At 40.4% G+C, this 27,033-nt stretch overlaps 2 protein-coding genes and 1 long non-coding RNA gene across 4 annotated transcripts; 2 read left to right on the forward strand and 1 right to left on the reverse strand.

Moving 5' to 3' along the window:
• Nucleotides 1-1,350: 1,350 nt before the first annotated feature.
• LOC117733838 (laminin subunit alpha-4-like) lies at nt 1,351-4,911 on the reverse strand. Its single transcript, XM_034537738.1, is given in 9 exon segments — nt 1,351-2,057; nt 3,046-3,165; nt 3,256-3,349; nt 3,506-3,580; nt 3,583-3,635; nt 3,741-3,900; nt 4,229-4,366; nt 4,578-4,769; nt 4,882-4,911. Coding segments are annotated over 9 exon segments (1,011 nt in total). The 3' UTR covers nt 1,351-1,908.
• Nucleotides 4,912-5,855: 944 nt separating this feature from the next.
• Nucleotides 5,856-11,706, forward strand: LOC117733841 (proteasomal ubiquitin receptor ADRM1-like). The gene is made up of 9 exons (XM_034537740.1): nt 5,856-5,880; nt 6,334-6,567; nt 7,376-7,492; nt 8,027-8,237; nt 8,728-8,809; nt 8,901-9,043; nt 10,597-10,753; nt 11,114-11,250; nt 11,359-11,706. The coding sequence occupies exons 2-9, from the start codon at nt 6,358-6,360 to the stop codon at nt 11,445-11,447; spliced, it is 1,146 nt and encodes a 381-aa protein (XP_034393631.1). The 5' UTR covers nt 5,856-5,880; nt 6,334-6,357; the 3' UTR covers nt 11,448-11,706.
• A 4,745-nt stretch (nt 11,707-16,451) lies between these two features.
• On the forward strand, nt 16,452-20,974 carry LOC117733209. 2 transcript variants are annotated; one of them, XR_004609701.1, is made up of 5 exons: nt 16,452-16,667; nt 19,379-19,588; nt 20,160-20,226; nt 20,327-20,533; nt 20,666-20,974. It is a non-coding gene; the product is annotated as an uncharacterized LOC117733209 (long non-coding RNA). The 2 variants fall into 2 exon arrangements; XR_004609700.1 differs by lacking the exon at nt 16,452-16,667 and adding an exon at nt 18,620-18,767.
• The last annotated feature ends 6,059 nt before the right edge of the window (nt 20,975-27,033 follow it).

Genomic DNA, 27,033 nt, shown 5'->3' on the forward strand with positions numbered 1-27,033 from the left:
AATGCAGCATTATCAACAAGGTTGATATAACGAGAAAAGAGATTGTGTGAGGAGGAGAAGGAAGTGAACTTCTACTTCTAGTTTTTGCTTTGCACCCTTACTGTAGAAGAGAAAAGAACGTTAAGTCCCTTAAACACAAGCAACAACAGCCAATGACTGATCTCCTCTCTAATCTCTAATCTCTCTTTTGTGTGTAAATACCAGTGGTGGAAGTATTCAGATCCTTTAGTGAAGTATAAGTACTAATACCACCAGTGAAAATGTTCCATTGCAAGTCAAAGTAATGTATATATATATATATATATATATAATATATATATATAATATTATATATATATATATATATATATATTATATTACTGCTTAGATATTTAAACTCTTATATACTGTTTTTGTAGCATGCCTATTCTATAAGGTCATATTTGTAGAGTTCACGGCTGTCTTGTGAGAACCACATATCTCTAAAAAGTCTACTTTTCATGAGCGAACTCAGAAAAAAGCCCTGGTTAACTTCACTGTGATGCATTTTCTAGCCGATTCAAAGAGCTTTTAAAAAATATTTAAATAGTAAGATTATTTTCTCAACGATATAAAGGAACACTTCGTCCTTCAGCTTACAAAAAACATTCCAAATCATACATCTGAGATTCTTGGTTTCACTGGACAAAGAATGGGACAAAAACACCTGTAACTAATCCTGTCTGACAAATGCAGTGGAGGGTAAAAACTACAATATTTGTTTGTGTGTGTGTGGGGGGGGGGGGGGGGACAGTAAAATTCCCATAAACTACTGTATGTTTGAACTATCTGTAAATCACATTTAGGCTATGTGATCATCCTTTGATAACTGATGTATTAACTAGGCATGGTAAATGTACCTTCAAAATCATGTAACAATCATGTAGACCAGCTTAAAGATCTATATTCAAACCTCTCGTTTAACATCAGTTTAGTTTTTAATCTAAACCTTGATAATATTCAATTTCGTTGCACCAAAACCTTTGAGAGGGATTGAGCAAAAATAATCAAGTTCCTCGAAGAAAGTTAAGGAGACAGATTTTATAATGCTGCTGCTGATTTTCTTTCAAGATATTATTGGTTCATCAAGGAAACTGTTGTGGAGCTGAACAGGAATATTGGGCCAACAGGCAGTCTAAGTTTTTCTCGGAGGAGAAATTAGACCTCTGCAGAGCCATCATGAGTAATGTAATGTATGTATTTCCTAATATCTAGTTTGGTTAAACTCTGATTAATACTAATTGTAGATTCATTAATCCTTGTTGGTGCAACGCAACCCTAATGTTATATTATTTTTAACCTTTTTGGTGTCATATGTAAATGTATTCATCTTTGCATCACTGAGAGTCTGATATTCCCAAATGTCCAGTCCCAGGTGACATTGCCCATCTGCACTGCTTGAGGACGTTGCTCATACATCAGTTTTCACAGTGTACCGACTCAGTAGGTATTCTTAACATTCTCTGCTAGAGATACACGATACACAACTGTATACATCATTTACTTTAATATATAATGCAGATCCAGAAAATGTGTTTGGACGATTGACATTTACTTTTCACCATTTGCTTTCAAAAGCAAGAAAATTCAAGCAGTGTTGCCTTCATTGACAATAAACTTCACATTTCAGAATTATCTTTAGATTTTAGAGTTGATATTTTATATCTTGTAGCAGTCACTTGTATCAGTGCATCTATATGGAGTTGTTATAGCACCCTGTAGTACAATAACAAACCAGTAATATTGCAACAACAAACTGTAAAATATAAAATAAATTTTTCTGAAAATAGAAAATAAATATTAATATATATTTTAAATTAGCTACAGTAACATGACACCCATCACCAGTAATTTGCAGTTGGGGAATGTGAAGATAAGACTGTATTGGGTTTACATGTGTGGGCAGCCCTGCGTCCCCACGGCTCCATACACAGCGAGGGGTTTGGACAGCATGGCAGGTCTGCGGTTGATCGTCGCTTGGCGGATGCAGCCGTGGAAGTCTGGCAGGCCTGCAGGCAGACCATGAACTGTGACGCCATCTAGTGGACAGAGGGGCAAACAACATGAATCTCGAGTTACCGCCTCACGGTTGTATTCCTCCACCAGCCAATCATGTTGCTGTTTACATCCACGTCTGTCCAAAATGTCATCACTTCATAATTTTAACCTATTACACATTACACACAAGTGACAGAATTACCATATGAATTCTGGAGATAGGAGTTACCGTTAAACCCAAATTTGAAGGAATTTGCTCAAGACGTTTATGAGATATTTAAATGATTTATTAAGCAAAAATGTAAACTATTTTCTGTTTCCAGATGGCCAGATGTGTACATTTCAAACTATATCATTGTTAATTAAACATTTTGGGGTTTTAAACCGGGAGTTTAAAGCTATTTTAGAACAATGCCTTGAGCTCTGGAAAACAAAATGTATAGATAATGTAATTTATCAAAAATATATTCTTGCAGCCTATTAACAGTTATCTAACTGAAATATATCAAAGAATCGCGTATATTTGACGTTTCAGTTATTAGTGTATACCTGTTGAGTTAGTTTAAAGTGACTAACAAAAGAAAACAAAAGAAAACCACCATAGAGAGAAAGGAAGTAATATCACAAGAATGTATGCTGTTACTATTGTAACATTATATGTATTGTTTTCTTAGATGTGTAGTGCTGTGGAGATAATTCCCCTTGGGTATAAAAAAGTCTATAACAAGAAAGAATTACAATGTTATGGAAAAATGCAATATTTGGAAAAAACAAATTAATATATTGAGAAAATATTTTAAGGAAAATGTTGGGATTACGGGTATATGAGTTAACTGATAACATCAGAACCTCATTAGGACATTGAGTTGGATCCAAATGAATAAACCTTCTCAGATGGTGGTGCTTTGTGGAAAACTACTTTTATTTTCACCATAAGACATAATGAAACAGGATCAGGCTGAAGTCCATGATTTTGGCATTGTGCAAAAAAGAAGAAAAAAGGTTGAAACAGGGGGACTGTGTACTCACCAGGTACCCCTCCAAGGTAAACGGTCTCTTTGGACCCTGCAGAGCGGCTCTGTTTGGGGCCGACGCTGTGCTCACTGGCTGCATCAACATGCAGCTGCAGGACATTGTTCTTCTTCACCACTGGAGATGCAGAGACGACGCATCATCATTATCTCAGCGTTACAGCAGGGCAACGACACAGAGACAAATAACTTGTTGGTGTAAACTCACTTGTGATTGTGTGCCAGCGTCCATTACATAGAGGTTCCTCAGGAGTAAAGGAGGTAGAGAATTCACCTTTGCCGCTGTTTAATGAAACAGTCACCTACACACACACACACACACACACACACACACACAGTTCAGTTCACAATGCAGTTGAATTATTATTATTACCTTCTTTTGTTTTCTTGCCTTTCTTTTACAATTCAACACAAATAGACTCCAGCTATTGTTAAAACCCTCCCTGGTGACATCTCACCTGTCCCTGTCTGAGAACCAAACTCAGGCGTTGGTCAGGTGACGTCCCAGCATGCAACAGCAGCCCAGAGTCCAAGACGGCCGAAACTCCAACTGGATTTCCAGATCCCGACCTAGAACCAAGGACTCATCTGCGGGGAGAAAGCGCCTTAAATCAGGACACATCATGACCCAAACAAGAAGCTGCATCATGACTGGAATTTTAAAAAACACAGAAGAAGAGTGACGATAAGTACCTATTGCCATGTGTCCTCCCTGGCCAGAGAAATACGCTCCGGGCTGGAGAGGACTCTGGAAGCAGGGCACCGTCCCCTGACTATGAGCGGGACTTTTTGCAAGGGCTTCGTTTAGCGTCAGGTCCCTGACACAACCGACGAAGCCACCAGAGCCTGGAGCCTGAAGTTGAGAAGAAAACAAGTCATGATGTGTGACGAAAGAGCTTTTCTGTCTTGGAGTTGGGTGTGAGATATCACTATCTCACATTCAGATATTACTCATCACCACTGTCACCTTTGGCTTGAAATTTCAACTTTAAATGTTCTTCTATTCTATTTTAGTTATATTTACCTACCCATGAAAACTGGTGCAGTCTAAATATTAATGACAGCTAATTTATTAAATATTCATTACATATTTAAGCTGGTGAGTAAGAATTACAGTTGGTTTAAAGTAGAAAAAAGCACTAATACATCACATCCAGTAATTGTGGCCGACTCTTTTTTACCGCCAGTGAGGCCGGAACTCCTCCAACATATAAAGGCCCAGCAAGACGAGTCCGGTCTCCTCCAGGGATTCTCTTAGACTGAGCACTGATACCGTCCACTATAAGGCTGATCTTCTCGCCTTCGCGTTTTATAAACACCTGAGGTGACAAAGACAGAGCAGGTGTGATATTCAGGTGAATCAGATAGTCGGGGTGATATGATGCAACTCAGACAGACAGAGGAAATACATTTTATTCTATGATTATGGAATATAAAAGACAAATTACGAGATCAAAATATTGTCAAATAGATTTAATCAATTTCACTTCCTGGGTAGAACCAGTCACATGACCCTGCCTGTAACCTCACCGTGTGCCACTGGTTGTCGTTGTACTTCTTGCAGCTCCGCATGCTGACCTTCCTCTTTCCGCCATCCAACAAAAGCAACAGGTGGCCGTCTGACACGCTGAGTGACATCACAGCCACACTGCGCTGCCCACCAGCTGCGTACAGCACCAAACCATCAGAGGAGTTGATCCTAACGCCATGGAGATCTGAGGCCTGCAGAGAGAGAGAGAGAGAGAGAGAGAGGATTAAATATTAACATTGTTGTAAGTGTTGTATTTAGTGTCCAGCCCTGTATTTACTTGATGAATGCATGTCCAATAGTTACTCTTTTTAGCTCTGGTTTGGGCTCCACCATATTCAGAGAAAAATATGTGGTTCTTTATCTGCAAAATGTCCCACTATATTCACCAGCTAGTTGCTAATTTTGTCTTTTGTTTGGCAGTTCAGGTGGTTTATCAGAGCTTAAAAAAACAGCCTGATGCTGGAAATGATGCTGATATTGAACCAGACAGTGGAAGCTAAAACAAAGTGTTAAAAGAGACTATAAGACTGTCGTATCTTTTAAACGGCTGTGATGTTGAAGAATGAGGATGAAGGAATCTCCGCGGACACTGTTCTTTTCCGTTATAATAGAGTTTATTACAGAGAGGAATCACAGGTCAGGACGAGCGTCTAGATCACTCGGAGAAGCTTCTCGGCCAGATGGAAGTTCTGACTTGAGGTCCCGGCAGCTCAGTTTATATAGGCACTTCGTCGTGCACAGATACCTAACGTGACTCCGGAACCCCCAATCTAAACACTTACTTTTCAGACACAGGAATGTGTACCATATATCAAGATTAAGAAGTAACAGACGAGGTCACACAAAGGCCTCTTAACAGGTGCCCTTCGGGCACAGGGACAGACCCCTCTCCAACAGGTCAAAAGGCAACTATGTGGAACGGTATATATCAGCCAATCTTCTCAGAAAGCGAAGAATATTTGGAGACAAACCTCTAACCCATACCTGTCTGGACTCTGCCTCCTAGAGGTCAAAGGGCATTCTTTTTAGTGAGATGGTATCTTGGGAGCGAGCTCCTAAGGCAGCTGCGAATACACCACAAGACCCTCTAGATGTGATCATTCTCTGTACTTGCTGTACGAAAAGTAAGAGGATCACCAACGTGATTACAACTCGCCTTGAGGCAGACAGGAATCTGTGTCTGCCTCAAGGCGTGCCAATAACATGACATCCGGCGTGACTAACGTTTCCTGGCTAACCGCTACTTTTGTTAGCCTGCTCAAAACTCCTGAAACTTTTGGACTATACCACAGCACTACTACGGTCAAATATCAAGTTTAAAGTTTGATACTATAAGAAATATGTGTGTGTTAGTCTATAACCTAACGTTTCAATCAATTTCAGTTTTCCTCGGTGGAAACTGAGTAACGTTAAAGTCAAAAGTCCTGCATTCAGAATTTCTTTAGTTTAGCTAACGTAGCTAGCTAGGGTTGTAGTAAAAGTATTTGAACTACAAGTATGTTCCTGAGAGTTATTCTTTGGCCAACTTGCACTGTTAGGTTTTTCTAGGACTTGCAGGTAAAAAAGTCATTTATCCGTGTTCACAAATTCAAGAAATTATTGTATTATGTAGAATACATATGGTTACACATAGACACAAAATAATTGATGTCGCCACCTCTTTGTAGATGTGTTGCTCATACCAGTAATAATCATGCCACAGTATGTGAACGATGGTCTTGCAAACCTGAGCCTTTTTTCTTCTCCTGTATTCAGGCTTGTTTACAAAGAGATCTAAAGATGTCGTCAGGTGCTCTCTTTCCAAGCTTGGTGAGCGGCTCTAGGGGAACCTCCAGCAAGTACTTGGTGGAGTTTCGTGCTGGGAAAATGACCCTGAAAGGGAACGTAGTGACACCGGACAAACGCAAGGGCACTGTATACATCCAGCAGTCTGACGACTCCCTAATTCACTTCTGCTGGAAGGATAGGACGACTGGAAATGTTGATGATGTGAGTAACTTTAAAATTCTTACTGTTACTCTGATGTAATATTTCCTAGTTGTCAACAAAACTAGTCATATTTGAGGCCAATGTATCCTTCTAGCACTAGTCAGCAGTAATGATTTGCAATTTGTTAAATTCTTTTATTCAAGATCCAACTGCAAATACTTTAAATAATCAGTAATTCTAGTGAGAGAGACATTTCTAAATCTAACCATGCTTGTACTTTGTTGTTTATATATTGCTGTTTAGGTCTGTGATTTAGTTGACACATCAACTTCTTTTAACCAATAAAATCCCTAACTAAGCCCGCAGATCGGTCAACCGGAACTTGACTAGGACTTATTGGTGCAGTAAACTGCCGCCTTTCCCGAGGGTTCACATGGAAATCATCAGCAAAGACTATGACAACTTGTGTGATCAGACGTTATTAAAAAAAACATGGCGTGATAGAGGTTGTTACTATGATCAGAGATTTTGTACGTTCCGCAAATGAAATGAGGGCTGTGGTAGAATTCCTGAAATAAAATTAAAAAAGAACACGTCTTACTTTGTAAATTTGCCCATTTCTGTATTTTTACAAACAAGCATTTTTCATACACCTAATGCTTACACCTTGAATCCTTATTTAGATGGGCTTCCACAGAGCAAGCAAGGTCACTGTGTCTTTATTTCAGAGCTGCAGTGATGATGCTATTAATAGCCTTTGTTTTCCATTTCAGTAATCGATTGATGATGATTTGTTGTGGCAGAGCAACCTCAGTGTTTTTTTCCACCTTTCTCTTGAATGTGTTATGTTTTGGCTTTTCTGTTCCAGGACCTGATCATCTTCCCAGATGACTGTGAATTCAAGAAGGTGAGCCAGTGCACCACTGGACGTGTCTTCGTGTTGAAGTTCAAGGCCGGATCCAAAAGACTGTTTTTCTGGATGCAGGTGAGAAGAAGATGCCCCTCATCTTCTTTCTAAAAGGAGGAAACGTTGTCTTTTGTGAATGTATGATGTCTGTGTCCATTCATGTGCAGACAGATGGATGTGCAAATAGAGGGAAACTGAGTGGAAAACTGAAGTAGGTGACAATAAGAGTAATGATTAGAGGAGAGAGATTATTACACTCATGATGACAGGGTATGCATGGCTGTAATCAGTATATTTGTCAGGCACCCACATGTTTTGGACTTGTTTGTGTCCCTTTTATATTCTTTTGTTTAAACAGAAGTTCTGATTTATTGAGACAGATTTTGTCCATTAGTTTTCAGCAATGTGTTTGTAAAATTACGTCCCATATGAAACGGATCGACTAAAACACACTTAGTATAAATTCAGTGTTTTTTCAAATCTTTTTGGTGTTGTTAATCCTGCCTTGTGTCATCACAGGAATGACTCGGAAAGAACGGAGCCTGTTAATTTGGTCTGTGGGGAATTCAGATTTTTATTTTAAAGAATTCCGGCAAGTCTCATTTCCATCAGGAACCAAAGATTGACAAGGATGATGAGTACTGTCGTAAAGTGAATGAGTACCTGAACAACCCTCCCATTCCCGGAGCGGCAGGAAGCGGAGGCGGCAGCGGTCACGAACTCTCTGCACTCGGAGGAGAGGGAGGTCTGCAAAACCTGCTGAGAAATATGAGCCACAACCAGCTGATGCAGCTGATCGGACCAACTGGATTGGGAGGACTCGGTGAGTAGCACTGGATATTTCTTAGATATTTATATATCTTGACACTCACCACAGCAGACTCATGAATTTGTTGAGCGAGGGACATCTTCTTCAGGAAACAACCATAAACATGGTGCCATAAGAATTTGGTCATATACAGGCTGCTGTATAAAAAGACGAGATAATGTAAAGACTCGCAAGTACAGTAAACCTCCTTTGTAACTCTTAAAGACAAATTAAAATATTTAATTAAAACATGATTATAAGCCAAAATATCCTTTTAGTAATTGAACAATTACAAAATGTTGTTTTGAAAAAGAATATAACTTGTAGTATTGAAAGCTAACTTTAACATTTGTCTTTCCTTGTACTTGTACTACATCCTTGTACTTTTTTTACATCCTTTAAATCAACACAAAGTTATGTGAAGCTTATAACTGCTGTATTTGTTTTAAATAAAAAGTTTGGACCTAAATTTGGACCCTTTTTGATTTGTTAATGTTTGTCTAAGGAGGTTTGGGAGCTCTAGCAGGACCAGGACTTGCCAACTTGCTGGGCAGTGGAGGACCTGCCACAAGCATCTCCTCATCCAGGTAAGGCAGAACACAGATGTAGAACACAATACATGTAAAGAATAAGATAAATTACTTCTCAATATTTGTATTATAAATTATTCCTTCTTAGCTCTCGTAGCCAGTCAGCAGCTGCCACTCCATCATCAGGCGCAGCCCCCAGACAGAGTTCCTCTCAGGCCCCCACCACCCCTGTGACTCCTGCTGCAACCGCTGTCTCCCCTACAAGTGTTGCTCCTTCCACTCCAGGTACATGAAGTGCAGTGCTGTCATTATGTTTCAGTTTCACTGCCAATTAAGAATTACGCTTTTTATTAAGAGGAAAAAACAATTATCTTTTGTTACATTTTAATATATTGTTCAGTGTTTCCCCTCCCATTATAGTCATTTAAGGTTCCCTTTCCTATAGAACAGGTCAACACCTTGTTCTTTTATTAAACAAACTAAATGGCCGTATGTTATTTAGCTAATTTCTGTCTCTACATGGTCTCACGTTTACAATTCTCCTGTGCTCTCTGTATCGCGCACGTCGAAGGTCCGCCCCGATGCGCACACAGACAGGTGAGCCCCTTCCACTAGTGGACAGAGAGCGTCGGAAAATATGTCATGTGAAAAGCAGTTTAAAAAAAAAAAATGCTCCCAGGGTAGTGAAGATGGCAACACTTGCTCTACAGCTCTCCTGCTCTGGGTTAGTACAGAAGTACAGAAACAAGCCAAACAAGTGCTTACACCCTTTAAGCCCCCCTAAAATGTTCTTCAGCCCCCCCACTCTGCCAAGTAATGTCTCTCGTCAACTGACAGCCAGGATTATAGGCAAGGAGTTTAGCTCAAAGTAAATGATGTACGGAGTGAAATTGTAAGTACAGGTAGTTACAGAATGTGGCTATTTGTAGTAGCTTAAGTTTAGGTTTACTTTAGGCAAATTAAAGGGAATATTGTAGTGGGTCATTGGGTGCCTTCCATTTCAACCCATCATACAATATTTATCATTCAATAATTAAGATGTACTTGAAATGTATTTTTCATAGTTTTTTCTCCATTGAATGGTATATTTGACACAGAACTAGTTCATCTTTATCTCAGTGATAGTGTTCAAATGAACATAATATATCAGTGGTATATAAAAACTACACGGACAACAAAATACATGTAAATGTTGATCAAAATTAGTAAACAGTAAACAACTAAAAAGTTGACCCTGTCGGATCCATTGTCCATCCATTGTGTGCGGTCCCTTTTTAAGAATTAGGATTTGGGAGTTTATTTGTCTTTCCTTTTACAAGCAAGAAAATCTTATTTGAGAAAAGTTCATATTTGTGTTGTCAAATTTCACTATGAGCCTGAAATTCTGTCTTGTGTTATCATATACTGAACGCTAGTAAAACTAAAGAGCAAAATCACACTCTTTCTGATTGAACCAATCTATGAACTGTCTGAAACGATGGATATCCGCGGCCCCAAATGGGTTCCCAAAATAATTGTTGCGAAGGAGACCATCTTGCAGCCTGCCTCCGGATCTCGACAAATGGTCCAGACGTTTCTCAGTTTGCATATCGAGAGGCTCCCCGAAAAATACACTGCAGTGACAAAATCTGCACACTTTAAGTGTCGCTGTTTCCACACCATGATGGTACAGATCATGGATTAAGGATCAACTACAGTCTGTTAAACCACTATGAGCAACTTATGATTAAATGTCAGTCTGAATAACCGCATCAGCTAAGTGAAGGAGACGGAGAAAAGAAGCCAACAACAGAGAATAAAATGAATGAATGAATGACTGACAGAGGTCCTCTCCTGTTCTCTAGTGGATTTAGCAAGCGTTTGCACTCCGGAGATGATGGCTCCCATCCTGACCAACGCTGAGGTCCAGCAGAGGCTTCTTCCCTTCCTCCCTAGTGGAGAAAGTTTACTGCAGAGCGCTGATGAGATCCAGAACACAATTAACTCACCTCAGTTCCAACAGTAAGTAACTCCAAATAAACATAACAATTCTGGTTTAAACATTTATGTTGGGGTTAGCTAGGGGAATAAAACAATTCCAACATATTGATCCTCTTAGGGGAATACAAAAATTCCAACATATTGATCCTCTGTGGAAACGAGAACAATATGAACAGATTTATGCAAATGTAATCTTTTTTTTAATTGAGAATCAGACAATAATGATATCAAAGATGTGAGATAGAGGTGGTTTTTTTGGATGCACTATTGAAGATCTCTCACCCACATGTGATTTGTAAAATGGTGTCTTTAGAAGTACCAGATTTTTAGCTAATTGGGTACTATGGGTAGAGTGCTTTAGGTATGTGTACACAGTATTTAATCAACCCCAGTGACTGTTGCCTCCTTCCTCCAGTCCATGAGTATGTTCAGCAGTGCCCTGGCCTCCGGGCAGCTCGGCCCTCTCATGAGTCAGTTTGGACTGCCGACAGAAGCTGTGGACGCCGCCAACATAGGAGGTGAGACTCATGACGTGGAACATATGTTTTTACATTTTATTTTATTTATTTTTCTCAACTTATACACATATTTCTTATTTATTCATATGTATGTTGTCTTCCTGTCAGATGTGGAGGCGTTTGCCAAAGCCATGCAAGACAGTAAAGGAGACGCCAAGAAGAAGAAAGAGGACGACGAGGACATGAGTCTGGATTAAACCTCACTCTGCCGCAGTAGAATCTGTGATTTAATTTACCGTGACAACCTTTTCTTAACCTATCTCCCATTTCATGTTGTCTTCCACCTTACTATACCAAAGACAACACTCTGCTCCTCACTCAGTGGGAACGGCAACATTTAGCAGAGCTGTTTGACACTGCTACCTTTCTTTATCAACAGCTCCGTTTTGTTCTATTGACAATTACTTTTACTCTGAAAGGTCAGTTTATAAAATTCAGGGAGGGTTGAGCCCAGGGTTTGATTTTGTTTTCCTTCTTTGCACATTTCAAAGCCTGGCTAAGTGCTGATGCTCTCAGGCTTTCTTTTGTGATTCACTCTTAATAATAAAAAATCATATTTGCACCCAAAACAACTTACCTCAAGGCGCATCTTTTGCAGATGGGAAACAAACACTGAAAAGTGTAATTTGTATTTTAAAAAAGACTTTATTTAAAAATAAATTTACAAACATGGGGGCTGGGAGTGATGGGGAGGGACAGCTTATTCTTTCTGTGAGAAATTCTTTAAAAAGTGGTTATATTACATAGAAGTTTTACACACACTCATGTTTGGTACATGTTTACATTTGTGAAGGAATAGCGATGGGAAATGTTGCCTGAACCTGGACACAAGCTGACAGATGGGATGGTTATGTTAGTTCTCTTCATATAGCAATCAATCCCACTTGTATGCCCTGTGAGGCTTTCAAATACTGTGACAATATAGCACTATATTTATTTAATTTCGGTTTTATTACCTTAGACAACAAAACATTGACAGTCAGATACATTAGAGCATTCAGAAATAATTTGGAAGTTGACATGAACACCATTCACAAGTCGGAAACTGGTTATTACAGTAACTCCAACGTGACTTGAATGCAGCATTATCAACAAGGTTGATATAACGAGAAAAGAGATTGTGTGAGGAGGAGAAGGAAGTGAACTTCTACTTCTAGTTTTTGCTTTGCACCCTTACTGTAGAAGAGAAAAGAACGTTAAGTCCCTTAAACACAAGCAACAACAGCCAATGACTGATCTGCTCTAATCTCCCTTTTCTATGTAAATACCAGTGGTGGAAGTATTCAGATTTGATTGGCCACACACAAAATCACACTTCTTCCAGCCACAGCTGCCACAGTAGTGCTGTTTAGTTGTTTTATCTACAGAAAAAATGGGCCATCAGATTATTTGGTCATTTTGTTATTTTTTTTGAATGTCACAGAGAAGAGAAATGAGATGCAGTACCGTTTTCAGCCACAACAAAGGGGCTGGTGGCGCTGTTTCAAAATGGAATTTCGGATGCAGCCTAAACTCAAAGCCCAATCCATTTGTTTCAACTGAAGTAGAAAAATGCCCACACTGTAGAGGGATCTCTTCTGCCTCAATTTCATCGGCGATCAAGAATGCAAACGCTATTTCTTCAGCCATAGTTATCACAATTAGGTCTGTAAACTAGTACTAAACTAGTTCCAACTGTTTTTGTGACTTCCTGAACACTAACTTCCTGTGTGTTCTTTGAAGGCAGCTGAAAAGTGTCTGACTTGATCGCAGTTTTGTGGCAGCGGCCGCCTGCTCTCGTCTGGTTTCCAGGCGAGGCGCAGATCTAACGAACGAGCCTAATGTGTGGGTCTCTAGTTCCCAAAAGAAACCTTGTGATTGAATAACGCAATATATGACACTTTTGTTTTGTGCTACTGCCTGCTCCATATCTACCTGCGCTTGTTTTGCTTCTCTGTCAGGATATTCAGTGGCAGTCACAGTATACTTCACTCTTCTCTCACACAACAACATCTTCAACAACAACTTTACTATGTACACAGTTTCCATTGTTCGCCGCCCCCCCCCCCCAGTTTCCATTGTTTGCCTCCACATATGAAGAGACGCGTCTCTTCTCCCTAGGGCAGAGACAGTGGATGGTGCCTCTGCCTGGTCCTTCTCCCCTGAGAGAGGGTGTAGGGCAGAGACCGTGCTCTGCCTGGTCCCTCTCCAACGAGCCTAGTGAAACTCACTTCTATTTATAGCTCTGGCTCTGTGCTCCGTGATGTCACTGAGAGAGATCAAAGGCTCTAATAACTGCTACTACGGTAACAGTGACGTCATTTGTTCTGATGTGTGGGGGAGGGGCTTATTTTTTTTTTTGTCGCAGAATGAACTGATCAAGAAATCAAAGACTCAAATAACTGTTACTATGGAAACGGTGACGTCATCTGTGAGGTGTGGGGGAGGAGCTACATATAACTTTTTTTCTTTTTCACAGAATCAAATGATCAAGTAATCAAAGACTCAAATAACTGTTTCTATGGAAACATTGACACATATAACACCTATATCAGATGGCTATGTTTTTACCCCAAATATACGCCCCAAAGATCTAAAATAAAGCCCAACTATACCGCTCCACCTCCCGCACCAGCTCTGGCTCTTTCCCCGCTAGCGAGGTGACGTCCACGTCCCTAGAGCTCGACTCACCAGGTTTCTCTGGTCCGGGCGAGATAGCTTCATTCCGTTGGCGGCTATTCATCAGGGTTTTTTGACATATACATACACATCACATAGAATAGTAAAAAAAGGTATCGCGTGAATTACTCTATTGCTATCTGTATCATATTAAGGGTACTGGCATTATAATTTTCAAATGATACATAGCCCTAGCAGTACAATAAACATTCAGCCAGAGGCCCAACACAGTAAGCGAAAGGAGGCTAAAAGCTAAGCAGAGCTACAGAGGTGTGCCCTCATACATCTGCTATGCAGAATGTGCCATCATATTCAATTTTGCAGCTGTTGGATCATCTTAATTTACCCAAATATGGAATTCCTGGTGTCATGTATGAGCGCCTATTTGTCCTAAATATGTGACAAATTAGTGAGACTCTCCTGAGCATGAGCTCCACTCACTAAAATTCAGTTGTGTTGTTCCATCCTTCTCTTGGTGACCTTTAGTATGACCTTCAGTATACATTAAACAACTGTCTCGGGAGTGTGGCTGACAGCTGCTCTGCTGTGGGAGGCAAGAACACATTTCTGATTATTTCTTTTGATTTAAATGGTCAGAAATTTGGCAGACCGTTTACCAGACGCACATCATTGGGTTCGGGTTAGGGCCAGATTCATCATCCAGGTTCCCTCGCAGGGCTGTTTATGTGGTGAGACGATCTCAACACATGTACTGGCTAGGAAGCTATTGTGAAGGTTTCCATTGATTGTCCTGTCTACAGGACGGAGCTCTCGACCTGCTGAGGGAACTAAAGAACATCTAGATGTCTCTGGAGACCCTGCAGGTAATTAACTCCGCCCCTCTGCAGTGTCCCTGCCACCACCAGGTGCACCTAAAGCCACGAAACACCTGACACAAGATTAATTATTACGGCACAAGTCTGTTTAAGTAAGTACGGTATGGACATCCACCACGCACAGCCCATCAGAATCGCTCTGTGAAGTAGAAGTTAATATGTATTATTCAATATAAGTTAGCAAGTTAAGTTTATGAGTTAACTTCGAGTCTTGCTGAAGTGATGTCGATGTTTACTCAAGGGCTGTCCCGACCCTTTGACGTCCCTGTTGGGTGAGGTCACAGGAAGCATCCTTCTGACCACAAGCAGTGAAACATCCTCTTGTTAGTCTGGTATTAAGTTGCTCTTTAAATAGACTTGTATTTTAACATCTAAAATGTAAGTGTTTAAATGTGCACAATACAACGGCACGAAAACTCTGACTAAATATGTCAGTCAACAACCTTTTGTTTCCATGACTGAGGGATGCAAAGACGAGATGGCACTGAACGTCATTGAACACTGTGCAACATGCAATATTGTTGATGTGACAAGAGGAGGCTGTGTTGTGGTTGAAAAAATTAAATCTTTACCAAATTCTCTTTTAATTTTGAATGACACAATATTATTGACTTTTCTTGTTTAGTTTTTTTGTGCTGTGCATGTCATAACAGAACGACACGTTGGCAGCACACCTTGAACCCAGTCAGGAGGAGGACTCGCACTAACTAATTAAACAATGTGGACAGCAGGGCTCGGGAGAAAGAAAGGGACTAGATCGACTGACTGAAATGTTCACTATAACATGACGTTTTATTCACTAAAACTACATTAAGGGCGGTTTCACAAGCCAACATATTGTCCATTTTAATCCGACTCGACGCAGTTCAGTCCCTGATGTGGTTGGTTTTGGGCAGTTGTCAGCGCATTAATCGCGGACCAAAGCAATCGGTCCAGACTAAGTCCTGGAGTAGAGTCGAAGTGCTCGGATCATAGATGGGACCGACACGAGAAAGCCACGTTTTTTCACGCTGTAGTTTTGTGTATGTCGACAAAGAGAGGCCAATAAAATGACCACCGACTGGAGAAAACTAATGCGGGGAACAAGTTTTGTTCAGCAAGGTAATGCACACAATTGTTTTAGGATTTTTGAAATATAAATATAATCGGCAGAAGTAAAACATTTATTGTAAGGCTATAAACTAATTACACCACAGTCACATGACTTCATGTCACAACCACTAGGCTTACGGTGGTCTATTGTGTCATTTAGCCACTTAGCCAACTGACTTTTTAAAGGCATTCAAAATCTTAAAAATTCCAGAGAGGGGTATTTACTGACACATTTTATGTTACATAACAAAACGTTAAAATCTCCAAAGCTTGTGTTAACCACTGACCTTATTTCAGGCATCTAACCAAAAACCCATTTACAAATGGTTCCCATCGACATCGAGACGAAGGAACCAGAAGTGCGAAAATGCGAACTCATTCCTGCGTTTTAGTCCAGAGCAGCAGAAAAACTTAATAAACTTATATTTCTTCTATTATCAATTACAATTTTAGAATATAAATGTCTGTTTCTCTCCCTCTCTGCAGTCCACCAGAGTTAGGATGTCGTGAACGCGGTGAGGAAACACAGTTCAGATGAAGAAGTTCAGACTTTGGCCAAAGTTCTCATCAAGTCCTGATGAAATAAAGTTTGCTTAATATAAAAGGAGAAGAGCGATGCATCAAGCGTGTGGGCTCCGACAGTGAGATGTTTTGACAGGCATCAGAATGTGTAATGCAGGTGTGTCCTCAAAGCTTCTTCTCGCCGGTTTGTTTTGTGGCTCGTCCTGCAGACGGTGTAGAGGGGAAGTCGGATGAAAAGGAGAAGAAGAAAGAAGGCTCCTCCGTGAGGTCATCGTCCACCTCCAAGGACTCCGGCAACAGCGAGAAAAGGTCGGTCGCACAGTGACGCTGTCATGTTTGGTTACACCTGCTGTTGGATGAGGATGAGGTCACTGTTAAACACAGAAGTGACAGTACATTTGTCACATTCTGTCTTTAATGACAGAAGAGGATTTAAAGTGGAATGTTCCTTTAACCAGTCATGTCCTGTTTCTCTCAATCCAAACCCTACTACAATTTTTCTTTATAATTTCTCCTCCTGTTAATCAGCAGTAAGAAGTCAGGGGAGTCCCCCACCACACCCTCCATGCCCACAACACCCACCTCACCCTCCATGCCAACTACACCTACCTCCCCACTACCCCAACCCTACCCCCTCAGGTCGCCTAAAACAAAATTAATACATATTTAATCAAATATATGAAAATAAACTGCCTGCAAATAAATGTTCAATGGTGTGAATAATTAGTCAAAATGAATCAAAAGAAGTGCATTTCCAAGATCAAGCCAACTTTAGAATGACAGTACACCTGTTAGAGTGATCATATTAGTAGAATGGTATGATCTGGCCTGGGCCTGGCCTCCTTCCAATGGCCCTGCCTCCTTCTTTGCCTGGCTTCATTGGTCCGGTCTCTTTCGCCTTGCCTCATTCCTGGTCGGCCTTCTTTCTCCGTGGCCCTGCTGATGTCACCCCCCCGCCCCCCCCCCCCCCCCCCCTCTTCCTCCTTCTGTTTCATGGATTGTGGAAATCTGGATCGTACATTTCTGTCATATTCATTGATTGTGTTCTAACTCTGTAATGCTGTTCATTCATTACACATGACATCTATTGCTTCTGCCCATCCAGGGAGAGGGATCCTCCTCTGTTGCTCTCCCTTTTTTTTCCCCGTGAAAGTTTTTGTTTTTTTCCTCTGAGGCAAATTTGTAATTTTGGGCTATACAAAATGAACTGAATTGAATCATATGCATTAATAAAGCGTTAAATCAAACTTTCATTTTCGAGAGTCTGAAAGTATTGAGATAGTTCGTATACTGCGGCATTGCATACAAATATTAGGATATTATATGAGCCATGTGGACCAGATCTAAATGTTTTCTTATACCTGGTCCAGGAAAAAACAGCATATGGTATATTTTTTTCAACGTGTGACACAACACTTTTAAACTAATAACTTTTTTTCGAGGAAGCTGCCTATCAATTTTTTTCACAGGAAATTATGATGAAATCACAGATGCAAAGAAAGCTTTACTTATTTATGAAATACATGTGATTTGCGTTTTCTCTTGTAGACCTTAGTTTACTTACATTGATTTGATCTGGTATTAAAAAAAAACAACACTTTGATCTGATTTTGCTTTTTTGTATAAGTTGCTTACTTGTGTGAACCGCTTGTTAAACTTGGGATTGAAAAGTGCTCAATAAATGAAGTGTTAATATTTTACAGTTTTACAGTAAAGGAAAGCCAACCAAATCAAATAGAGGAAAAACATCCCTGCACTGTACACAGAGGTCCAAGTCAAGCCTTCAGTCATTAGACGTAGGATCCCATGATGACTTATTTATTACATATTTGGGGTACTTGTCGTACTCCAAAACTCACCAAATGTTGGACAGGCTTGGTGAACATAGCCATCTGATATATGTGTTATATGTGTCAATGTTTTCCATAGAAACAGTTATTTGAGTCTTTGATTACTTGATCAGTTGATTTCTGCGAAAAAAGAAAAAAAAGTTATATGTAGCTCCTCCCCCACACCTCACAGATGACGTCACAGTTCCCATAGTACCAATTATTTGAGTCTTTGATTTCTTGATCAGTTCATTCTGCGACAAAAAAAGAATATTAGCTCCTCCCCCACACGGCAGAACAGATGACGTCACAGTTACCATAGTAGCAGTTACCGTAGTAGCAGTTACCGTAGTAGCAGTTATTAGAGCTTTTGATCTCTCTCAGTGACATCACGGAGCACAGAGCCAGAGCTATAAATAGAAGTGAGTTCCACTAGGCTCGTTGGAGAGGGACCAGTCTCTGCTCCCTACAACCTCTCTGCTGCAGAGGGCCCGCGGGAGTTCGCTCCGCTGGGCCCAGTAGAGAGGGTCTGGGTGGGCGGAGGTGCACGTGCCTCTCCCCCAGAGCCCACGGGAGTCTGGTAAACAAACCAAAAACTGCCAGAGCAACCCAGAGCTCTATATGTATATATATATATATATATACATATAGAGCTCTGGGGGGCTCTGTATGTATGTATGTATGTATGTATATACATATGTATATGATGTGTATATATGTATTAGGGCTAGGCACGTTGAGGAGCTATTAATGCGTTAACGCAGCAATCCATTAACGCAGACAATAATTCTTTTAAATTGACATTTTAATTTTAAATCTCTACCAGATGGCGTAGTTGATAAAAGCAAAACTATTTGTAACCACTGCAAACTGGAGTTTGCTGGACTACAAGCATGATGCGATTAATTGCTGTTAATCATAGAAAAATCATGCAATTAATCGATTAATTTTGTTCCTCTTTTCCCAGCACTAATAACTATATATAGTTACATCTATATATATATATATATATATATATATATATATATATATATATATATATATATATATATATATAGTTATAACTAAACCATTTATGTATTGCAATTCCAATTGTTTTTTGTTGGTTTTGTTTGTCTTATTTTGGTTGCTAAGTTTTGTATTACACAATGATGTTCTTATCTATGTTTTCCTGGCTATTCTTCACGAAAGAAAAATTTGGAAAAGAAATTCTCCAATCTGCCCAACTCCCTTCAAAAAAGTCAGGGAGCGCATCCTCTCTGACAGTTTCTCAGAAGAGGATGGTGATGACGACGATGATGGTGGGGTTGTTCCAGAGAAACTTTTGAAGGAGGCAAAAGAAAAACAACATCTCTACAAAAAGAAATCAAAGGAAACGTCCCTGCAGGAAACAAGAACACAGTGAGAGTTTATTTTTTTCCATTTTTTATTTAACTTAAATTTGATTTAAAACAGACTCATTGACATATGCATCCACTTATCTATGAGTGCTCATTACTTAATTTGCTATATTCTAGATGGCATAAGTACCACGTACAACCCAGATTTGGTCTTTAATGATTTACAAATATTGATGAACTCTGTGCAGGTGCACTGCTAGCTGTGGTGTCTATAAATAGCCAGATAGCTTCACTTAATATATTTGATTCAATATTTCTAATATTTCTAATAATGTAGTTAGTCATTACATATTTCCTTCTGTTAAGAGGATCAGAAGAACAGAAGAGCAGCAGTTGAGGCTGAAAACAAAACACTCCGTGCTCTCAATATTGAGTTTACAGCAACAGCTGCTGAAGAAGTTGAGCAGCACATCAAGCCCACACTTGATAATTAGGTTCAGTCATAAAAAATAACTAAGTATGCCCATATTTACTAAACTGGTTTTAGTGAAATTGTAGAAGTATAGTTCCTAATGAAAGTGGGTAAAATTAGGCAAGGAACTGCAACTGTGTTTACCTTATGCTCTATGTAGTTTCAGAAACTGGATGTGAGACTGGAGAGGAGCGATCTGTACCCAAGGAAACATATAGTATATAGAAGTAAACAAGACCTCTGTATTCCGTGGTTAATATAATAACTATCTTTCAAGGATTCTTACAATCTAATGTTTTGATTGTTTATGTTTTGGATTTTTTTCAGATTACCTGGAAGGAGACATTAGCATCAGGAAAGAGGCCTTGGTCCGAATTATCAGGAACAACCACGACTCCTTATTTGTCAAGGAATTGGCAGTGGCAATCTGGAGCACTAAAGCGCTGGGGGGGGAAAGCCTTACAGGGAAGGAGTGCCCCACCACCAAATCCACCCGCCAGCCTTTAACCCCAAAGAAGCTGCAAACACTGAAAGGTAAGGCATTCTTGATGTATCAGTAGCTATATAGTCTTTCTCGCATACCACGGACCGCCTTATTTTATATCAAGTGTTTCTTTGTTCTGACGTGACAGACACATTAATGTTCATTTTTACATTTCTTTTCAGTCTGCTTCAAGGAGTGGCTCCAGGAAAAAAAACTGGAGGATACGGAGTTGCAGGCCAGATGGGCAAATGCTGGACGTTATATAACTGAAGAAATCATGGTCATAAACTAACAAAAACAAAAAATCAGTTAATTAATGAGTGATTGAAATGTTTAATGTTTTGATGTTGATGTTTTAATAGTTAATTCTAAATAGTTATGTAAATAGTTAATTTGGTTGTTTCTCTTTTGTAAAGTGTTCCATGTTCTTTATTATGTGTCTGTCATATTTAATAAATGGAAATACTGTTTTGAAAACCTGACCAATCAACCTGACATTGTCAAATATACCAGCAAACCAGCATAAACCAGCATACAAGCAGCAAAACACAACATATGCTGGTGTTGCTGGTCACCAGTATTGCTGGTCTATGCTGGTTTTTCTAGCAGGGCTCTGCAGTATGACTACTCCTCTGCTAATGCAACTTGAAATAACGTTTACTCTGAAAGGTCAGTTTATAAAATTCAGGGAGGGTTGAGCCCAGGGTTTGATTTTGTTTTCCTTCTTTGCACAGTTCAAAGCCTGGCTAAGTGCTGATGCTCTCATGCTTTCTTTTGTGATTCACTCTTAATAATAAAAAATCATATTTGCACCCAAAACAACTTACCTCAAGGCGCATCTTTTGCAGATGGGAAACAAACACTGAAAAGTGTAATTTGTATTTAAAAAAAAGACTAAATTCAAAAATACATTTACAAACATGGGGGCTGGGAGTGATGGGGAGGGACAGCTTATTCTTTCTGTGAGAAATTCTTTAAAAAGTGGTTATATTACATAGAAGTTTTACACACACTCATGTTTGGTACATGTTTACATTTGTGAAGGAATAGCGATGGGAAATGTTGCCTGAACCTGGACACAAGCTGACAGATGGGATGGTTATGTTAGTTCTCTTCATATAGCAATCAATCCCACTTGTATGCCCTGTGAGGCTTTCAAATACTGTGACAATATAGCACTATATTTATTTAATTTCGGTTTTTATTACCTTAGACAACAAAACATTGACAGTCAGATACATTAGAGCATTCAGAAATAATTTGGAAGTTGACATGAACACCATTCACAAGTCGGAAACTGGTTATTACAGTAACTCCAACGTGACTTGAATGCAGCATTATCAACAAGGTTGATATAACGAGAAAAGAGATTGTGTGAGGAGGAGAAGGAAGTGAACTTCTACTTCTAGTTTTTGCTTTGCACCCTTACTGTAGAAGAGAAAAGAACGTTAAGTCCCTTAAACACAAGCAACAACAGCCAATGACTGATCTGCTCTAATCTCCCTTTTCTATGTAAATACCAGTGGTGGAAGTATTCAGATTTGATTGGCCACACACAAAATCACACTTCTTCCAGCCACAGCTGCCACAGTAGTGCTGTTTAGTTGTTTTATCTACAGAAAAAATGGGCCATCAGATTATTTGGTCATTTTGTTATTTTTTTTGAATGTCACAGAGAAGAGAAATGAGATGCAGTACCGTTTTCAGCCACAACAAAGGGGCTGGTGGCGCTGTTTCAAAATGGAATTTCGGATGCAGCCTAAACTCAAAGCCCAATCCATTTGTTTCAACTGAAGTAGAAAAATGCCCACACTGCAGAGGGATCTCTTCTGCCTCAATTTCATCGGCGATCAAGAATGCAAACGCTATTTCTTCAGCCATAGTTATCACAATTAGGTCTGTAAACTAGTACTAAACTAGTTCCAACTGTTTTTGTGACTTCCTGAACACTAACTTCCTGTGTGTTCTTTGAAGGCAGCTGAACAGTGTCTGACTTGATCGCAGTTTTGTGGCAGCGGCCGCCTGCTCTCGTCTGGTTTCCAGGCGAGGCGCAGATCTAACGAACGAGCCTAATGTGTGGGTCTCTAGTTCCCAAAAGAAACCTTGTGATTGAATAACGCAATATATGACACTTTTGTTTTGTGCTACTGCCTGCTCCATATCTACCTGCGCTTGTTTTGCTTCTCTGTCAGGATATTCAGTGGCAGTCACAGTATACTTCACTCTTCTCTCACACAACAACATCTTCAACAACAACTTTACTATGTACACAGTTTCCATTGTTCGCCGCCCCCCCCCAGTTTCCATTGTTTGCCTCCACATATGAAGAGACGCGTCTCTTCTCCCTAGGGCAGAGACAGTGGATGGTGCCTCTGCCTGGTCCTTCTCCCCTGAGAGAGGGTGTAGGGCAGAGACCGTGCTCTGCCTGGTCCCTCTCCAACGAGCCTAGTGAAACTCACTTCTATTTATAGCTCTGGCTCTGTGCTCCGTGATGTCACTGAGAGAGATCAAAGGCTCTAATAACTGCTACTACGGTAACAGTGACGTCATTTGTTCTGATGTGTGGGGGAGGGGCTTATTTTCTTTTTTTGTCGCAGAATGAACTGATCAAGAAATCAAAGACTCAAATAACTGTTACTATGGAAACGGTGACGTCATCTGTGAGGTGTGGGGGAGGAGCTACATATAACTTTTTTTTCTTTTTCGCAGAATCAAATGATCAAGTAATCAAAGACTCAAATAACTGTTTCTATGGAAACATTGACACATATAACACCTATATCAGATGGCTATGTTTTTACCCCAAATATACGCCCCAAAGATCTAAAATAAAGCCCAACTATACCGCTCCAGCTCTGGCTCTTTCCCCGCTAGCGAGGTGACGTCCACGTCCCTAGAGCTCGACTCACCAGGTTTCTCTGGTCCGGGCGAGATAGCTTCATTCCGTTGGCGGCTATTCATCAGGGTTTTTTGACATATACATACACATCACATAGAATAGTAAAAAAAGGTATCGCGTGAATTACTCTATTGCTATCTGTATCATATTAAGGGTACTGGCATTATAATTTTCAAATGATACATAGCCCTAGCAGTACAATAAACATTCAGCCAGAGGCCCAACACAGTAAGCGAAAGGAGGCTAAAAGCTAAGCAGAGCTACAGAGGTGTGCCCTCATACATCTGCTATGCAGAATGTGCCATCATATTCAATTTTGCAGCTGTTGGATCATCTTAATTTACCCAAATATGGAATTCCTGGTGTCATGTATGAGCGCCTATTTGTCCTAAATATGTGACAAATTAGTGAGACTCTCCTGAGCATGAGCTCCACTCACTAAAATTCAGTTGTGTTGTTCCATCCTTCTCTTGGTGACCTTTAGTATGACCTTCAGTATACATTAAACAACTGTCTCGGGAGTGTGGCTGACAGCTGCTCCGCTGTGGGAGGCAAGAACACATTTCTGATTATTTCTTTTGATTTAAATGGTCAGAAATTTGGCAGACCGTTTACCAGACGCACATCATTGGGTTCGGGTTAGGGCCAGATTCATCATCCAGGTTCCCTCGCAGGGCTGTTTATGTGGTGAGACGATCTCACCACATGTACTGGCTAGGAAGCTATTGTGAAGGTTTCCATTGATTGTCCTGTCTACAGGACGGAGCTCTCGACCTGCTGAGGGAACTAAAGAACATCTAGATGTCTCTGGAGACCCTGCAGGTAATTAACTCCGCCCCTCTGCAGTGTCCCTGCCACCACCAGGTGCACCTAAAGCCACGAAACACCTGACACAAGATTAATTATTACGGCACAAGTCTGTTTAAGTAAGTACGGTATGGACATCCACCACGCCCGGCCCATCAGAATCGCTCTGTGAAGTAGAAGTTAATATGTATTATTCAATTTAAGTTAGCAAGTTAAGTTTATGAGTTAACTTCGAGTCTTGCTGAAGTGATGTCGATGTTTACTCAAGGGCTGTCCCGACCCTTTGACGTCCCTGTTGGGTGAGGTCACAGGAAGCATCCTTCTGACCACAAGCAGTGAAACATCCTCTTGTTAGTCTGGTATTAAGTTGCTCTTTAAATAGACTTGTATTTTAACATCTAAAATGTAAGTGTTTAAATGTGCACAATACAACGGCACGAAAACTCTGACTAAATATGTCAGTCAACAACCTTTTGTTTCCATGACTGAGGGGATGCAAAGACGAGATGGCACTGACGTCATTGAACACTGTGCAACATGCAATATTGTTGATGTGACAAGAGGAGGCTGTGTTGTGGTTGAAAAAATTAAATCTTTACCAAATTCTCTTTTAATTTTGAATGACACAATATTATTGACTTTTCTTGTTTAGTTTTTTTGTGCTGTGCATGTCATAACAGAACGACACGTTGGCAGCACACCTTGAACCCAGTCAGGAGGAGGACTCGCACTAACTAATTAAACAATGTGGACAGCAGGGCTCGGGAGAAAGAAAGGGACTAGATCGACTGACTGAAATGTTCACTATAACATGACGTTTTATTCACTAAAACTACATTAAGGGCGGTTTCACAAGCCAACATGTTGTCCATTTTAATCCGACTCGACGCAGTTCAGTCCCTGATGTGGTTGGTTTTGGGCAGTTGTGAGCGCATTAATCGCGGACCAAAGCAATCGGTCCAGACTAAGTCCTGGAGTAGAGTCGAAGTGCTCAGATCATAGATGGGACCGACACGAGAAAGCCACGTTTTTTCACGCTGTAGTTTTGTGTATGTCGACAAAGAGAGGCCAATAAAATGACCACCGACTGGAGAAAACTAATGCGGGGAACAAGTTTTGTTCAGCAAGGTAATGCACACAATTGTTTTTAGGATTTTTGAAATATAAATATAATCGGCAGAAGTAAAACATTTATTGTAAGGCTATAAACTAATTACACCACAGTCACATGACTTCATGTCACAACCACTAGGCTTACGGTGGTCTATTGTGTCATTTAGCCACTTAGCCAACTGACTTTTTAAAGGCATTCAAAATCTTAAAAATTCCAGAGAGGGGTATTTACTGACACATTTTATGTTACATAACAAAACATTAAAATCTCCAAAGCTTGTGTTAACCACTGACCTTATTTCAGGCATCTAACCAAAAACCCATTCACAAATGGTTCCCATCGAACATCGAGACGAGGGAACCAGAAGTGCGAAAATGCGAAACTCATTCCTGCAGTTTTAGTCCAGAGCAGCAGAAAAACTTAATAAAACTTATATTTCTTCTATTATCAATTACAATTTTAGAAAATAAATGTCTGTTTCTCTCCCTCTCTGCAGTCCACCAGAGTTGGGATGTCGGTGAACGCGGTGAGGAAACACAGTTCAGATGAAGAAGTTTAGACTTTGGCCAAAGTTCTCATCAAGTCCTGATGAAATAAAGTTTGCTTAATATAAAAGGAGAAGAGCGATGCATCAAGCGTGTGGGCTCCGACAGTGAGATGTTTTGACAGGCATCAGAATGTGTAATGCAGGTGTGTCCTCAAAGCTTCTTCTCGCCGGTTTGTTTTGTGGCTCGTCCTGCAGACGGTGTAGAGGGGAAGTCGGATGAAAAGGAGAAGAAGAAAGAAGGCTCCTCCGTGAGGTCATCGTCCACCTCCAAGGACTCCGGCAACAGCGAGAAAAGGTCGGTCGCACAGTGACGCTGTCATGTTTGGTTACACCTGCTGTTGGATGAGGATGAGGTCACTGTTAAACACAGAAGTGACAGTACATTTGTCACATTCTGTCTTTAATGACAGAAGAGGATTTAAAGTGGAATGTTCCTTTAACCAGTCATGTCCTGTTTCTCTCAATCCAAACCCTACTACAATTTTTCTTTATAATTTCTCCTCCTGTTAATCAGCAGTAAGAAGTCAGGGGAGTCCCCCACCACACCCTCCATGCCCACAACACCCACCTCACCCTCCATGCCAACTACACCCACCTCCCCCACTACCCCAACCCTACCCTCTCAGGTCGCCTAAACAAAATTAATACATATTTAATCAAATATATGAAAAAAAACTGCATGCAAATAAATGTTCAATGGTGTGAATAATTAGTCAAAATGAATCAAAAGAAGTGCATTTCCAAGATCAAGCCAACTTTAGAATGACAGTACACCTGTTAGAGTGATCATATTAGTAGAATGGTATGATCTGGCCTGGGCCTGGCCTCCTTCCCAATGGCCCTGCCTCCTTCTTTGCCTGACTTCATTGGTCCGGTCTCTTTCGCCTTGCCTCATTCCTGGTCGGCCTCCTTTCTCCGTGGCCCTGCTGATGTCCCCCCCCGCCCCCACCCCCCCCCCCCTCTTCCTCCTTCTGTTTCATGGATTGTGGAAATCTGGATCGTACATTTCTGTCATATTCATTGATTGTGTTCTAACTCTGTAATGCTGTTCATTCATTACACATGACATCTATTGCTTCTGCCCATCCAGGGAGAGGGATCCTCCTCTGTTGCTCTCCCTTTTTTTTCCCCGTGAAAGTTTTTGTTTTTTTCCTCTGAGGCAAATTTGTAATTTTGGGCTATA

Source organism: Cyclopterus lumpus, chromosome 7 (assembly GCF_009769545.1).
Source record: "Cyclopterus lumpus isolate fCycLum1 chromosome 7, fCycLum1.pri, whole genome shotgun sequence".
Lineage (NCBI taxonomy): Eukaryota > Metazoa > Chordata > Actinopteri > Perciformes > Cyclopteridae > Cyclopterus > Cyclopterus lumpus.

Excerpts from the sequence above, each read along its gene's own strand:
- LOC117733841 (XM_034537740.1), top strand. The coding sequence starts at position 6,358 with ATGTCGTCAGGTGCTCTCTTTCCAAGCTTGGTGAGCGGCTCTAGGGGA. Across the intron at positions 8,810-8,900 it reads ACAAGCATCTCCTCATCCAG|CTCTCGTAGCCAGTCAGCAG; the intron begins GTAAGGCAGAAC and ends ATTCCTTCTTAG. Across the intron at positions 11,251-11,358 it reads GGACGCCGCCAACATAGGAG|ATGTGGAGGCGTTTGCCAAA; the intron begins GTGAGACTCATG and ends TCTTCCTGTCAG.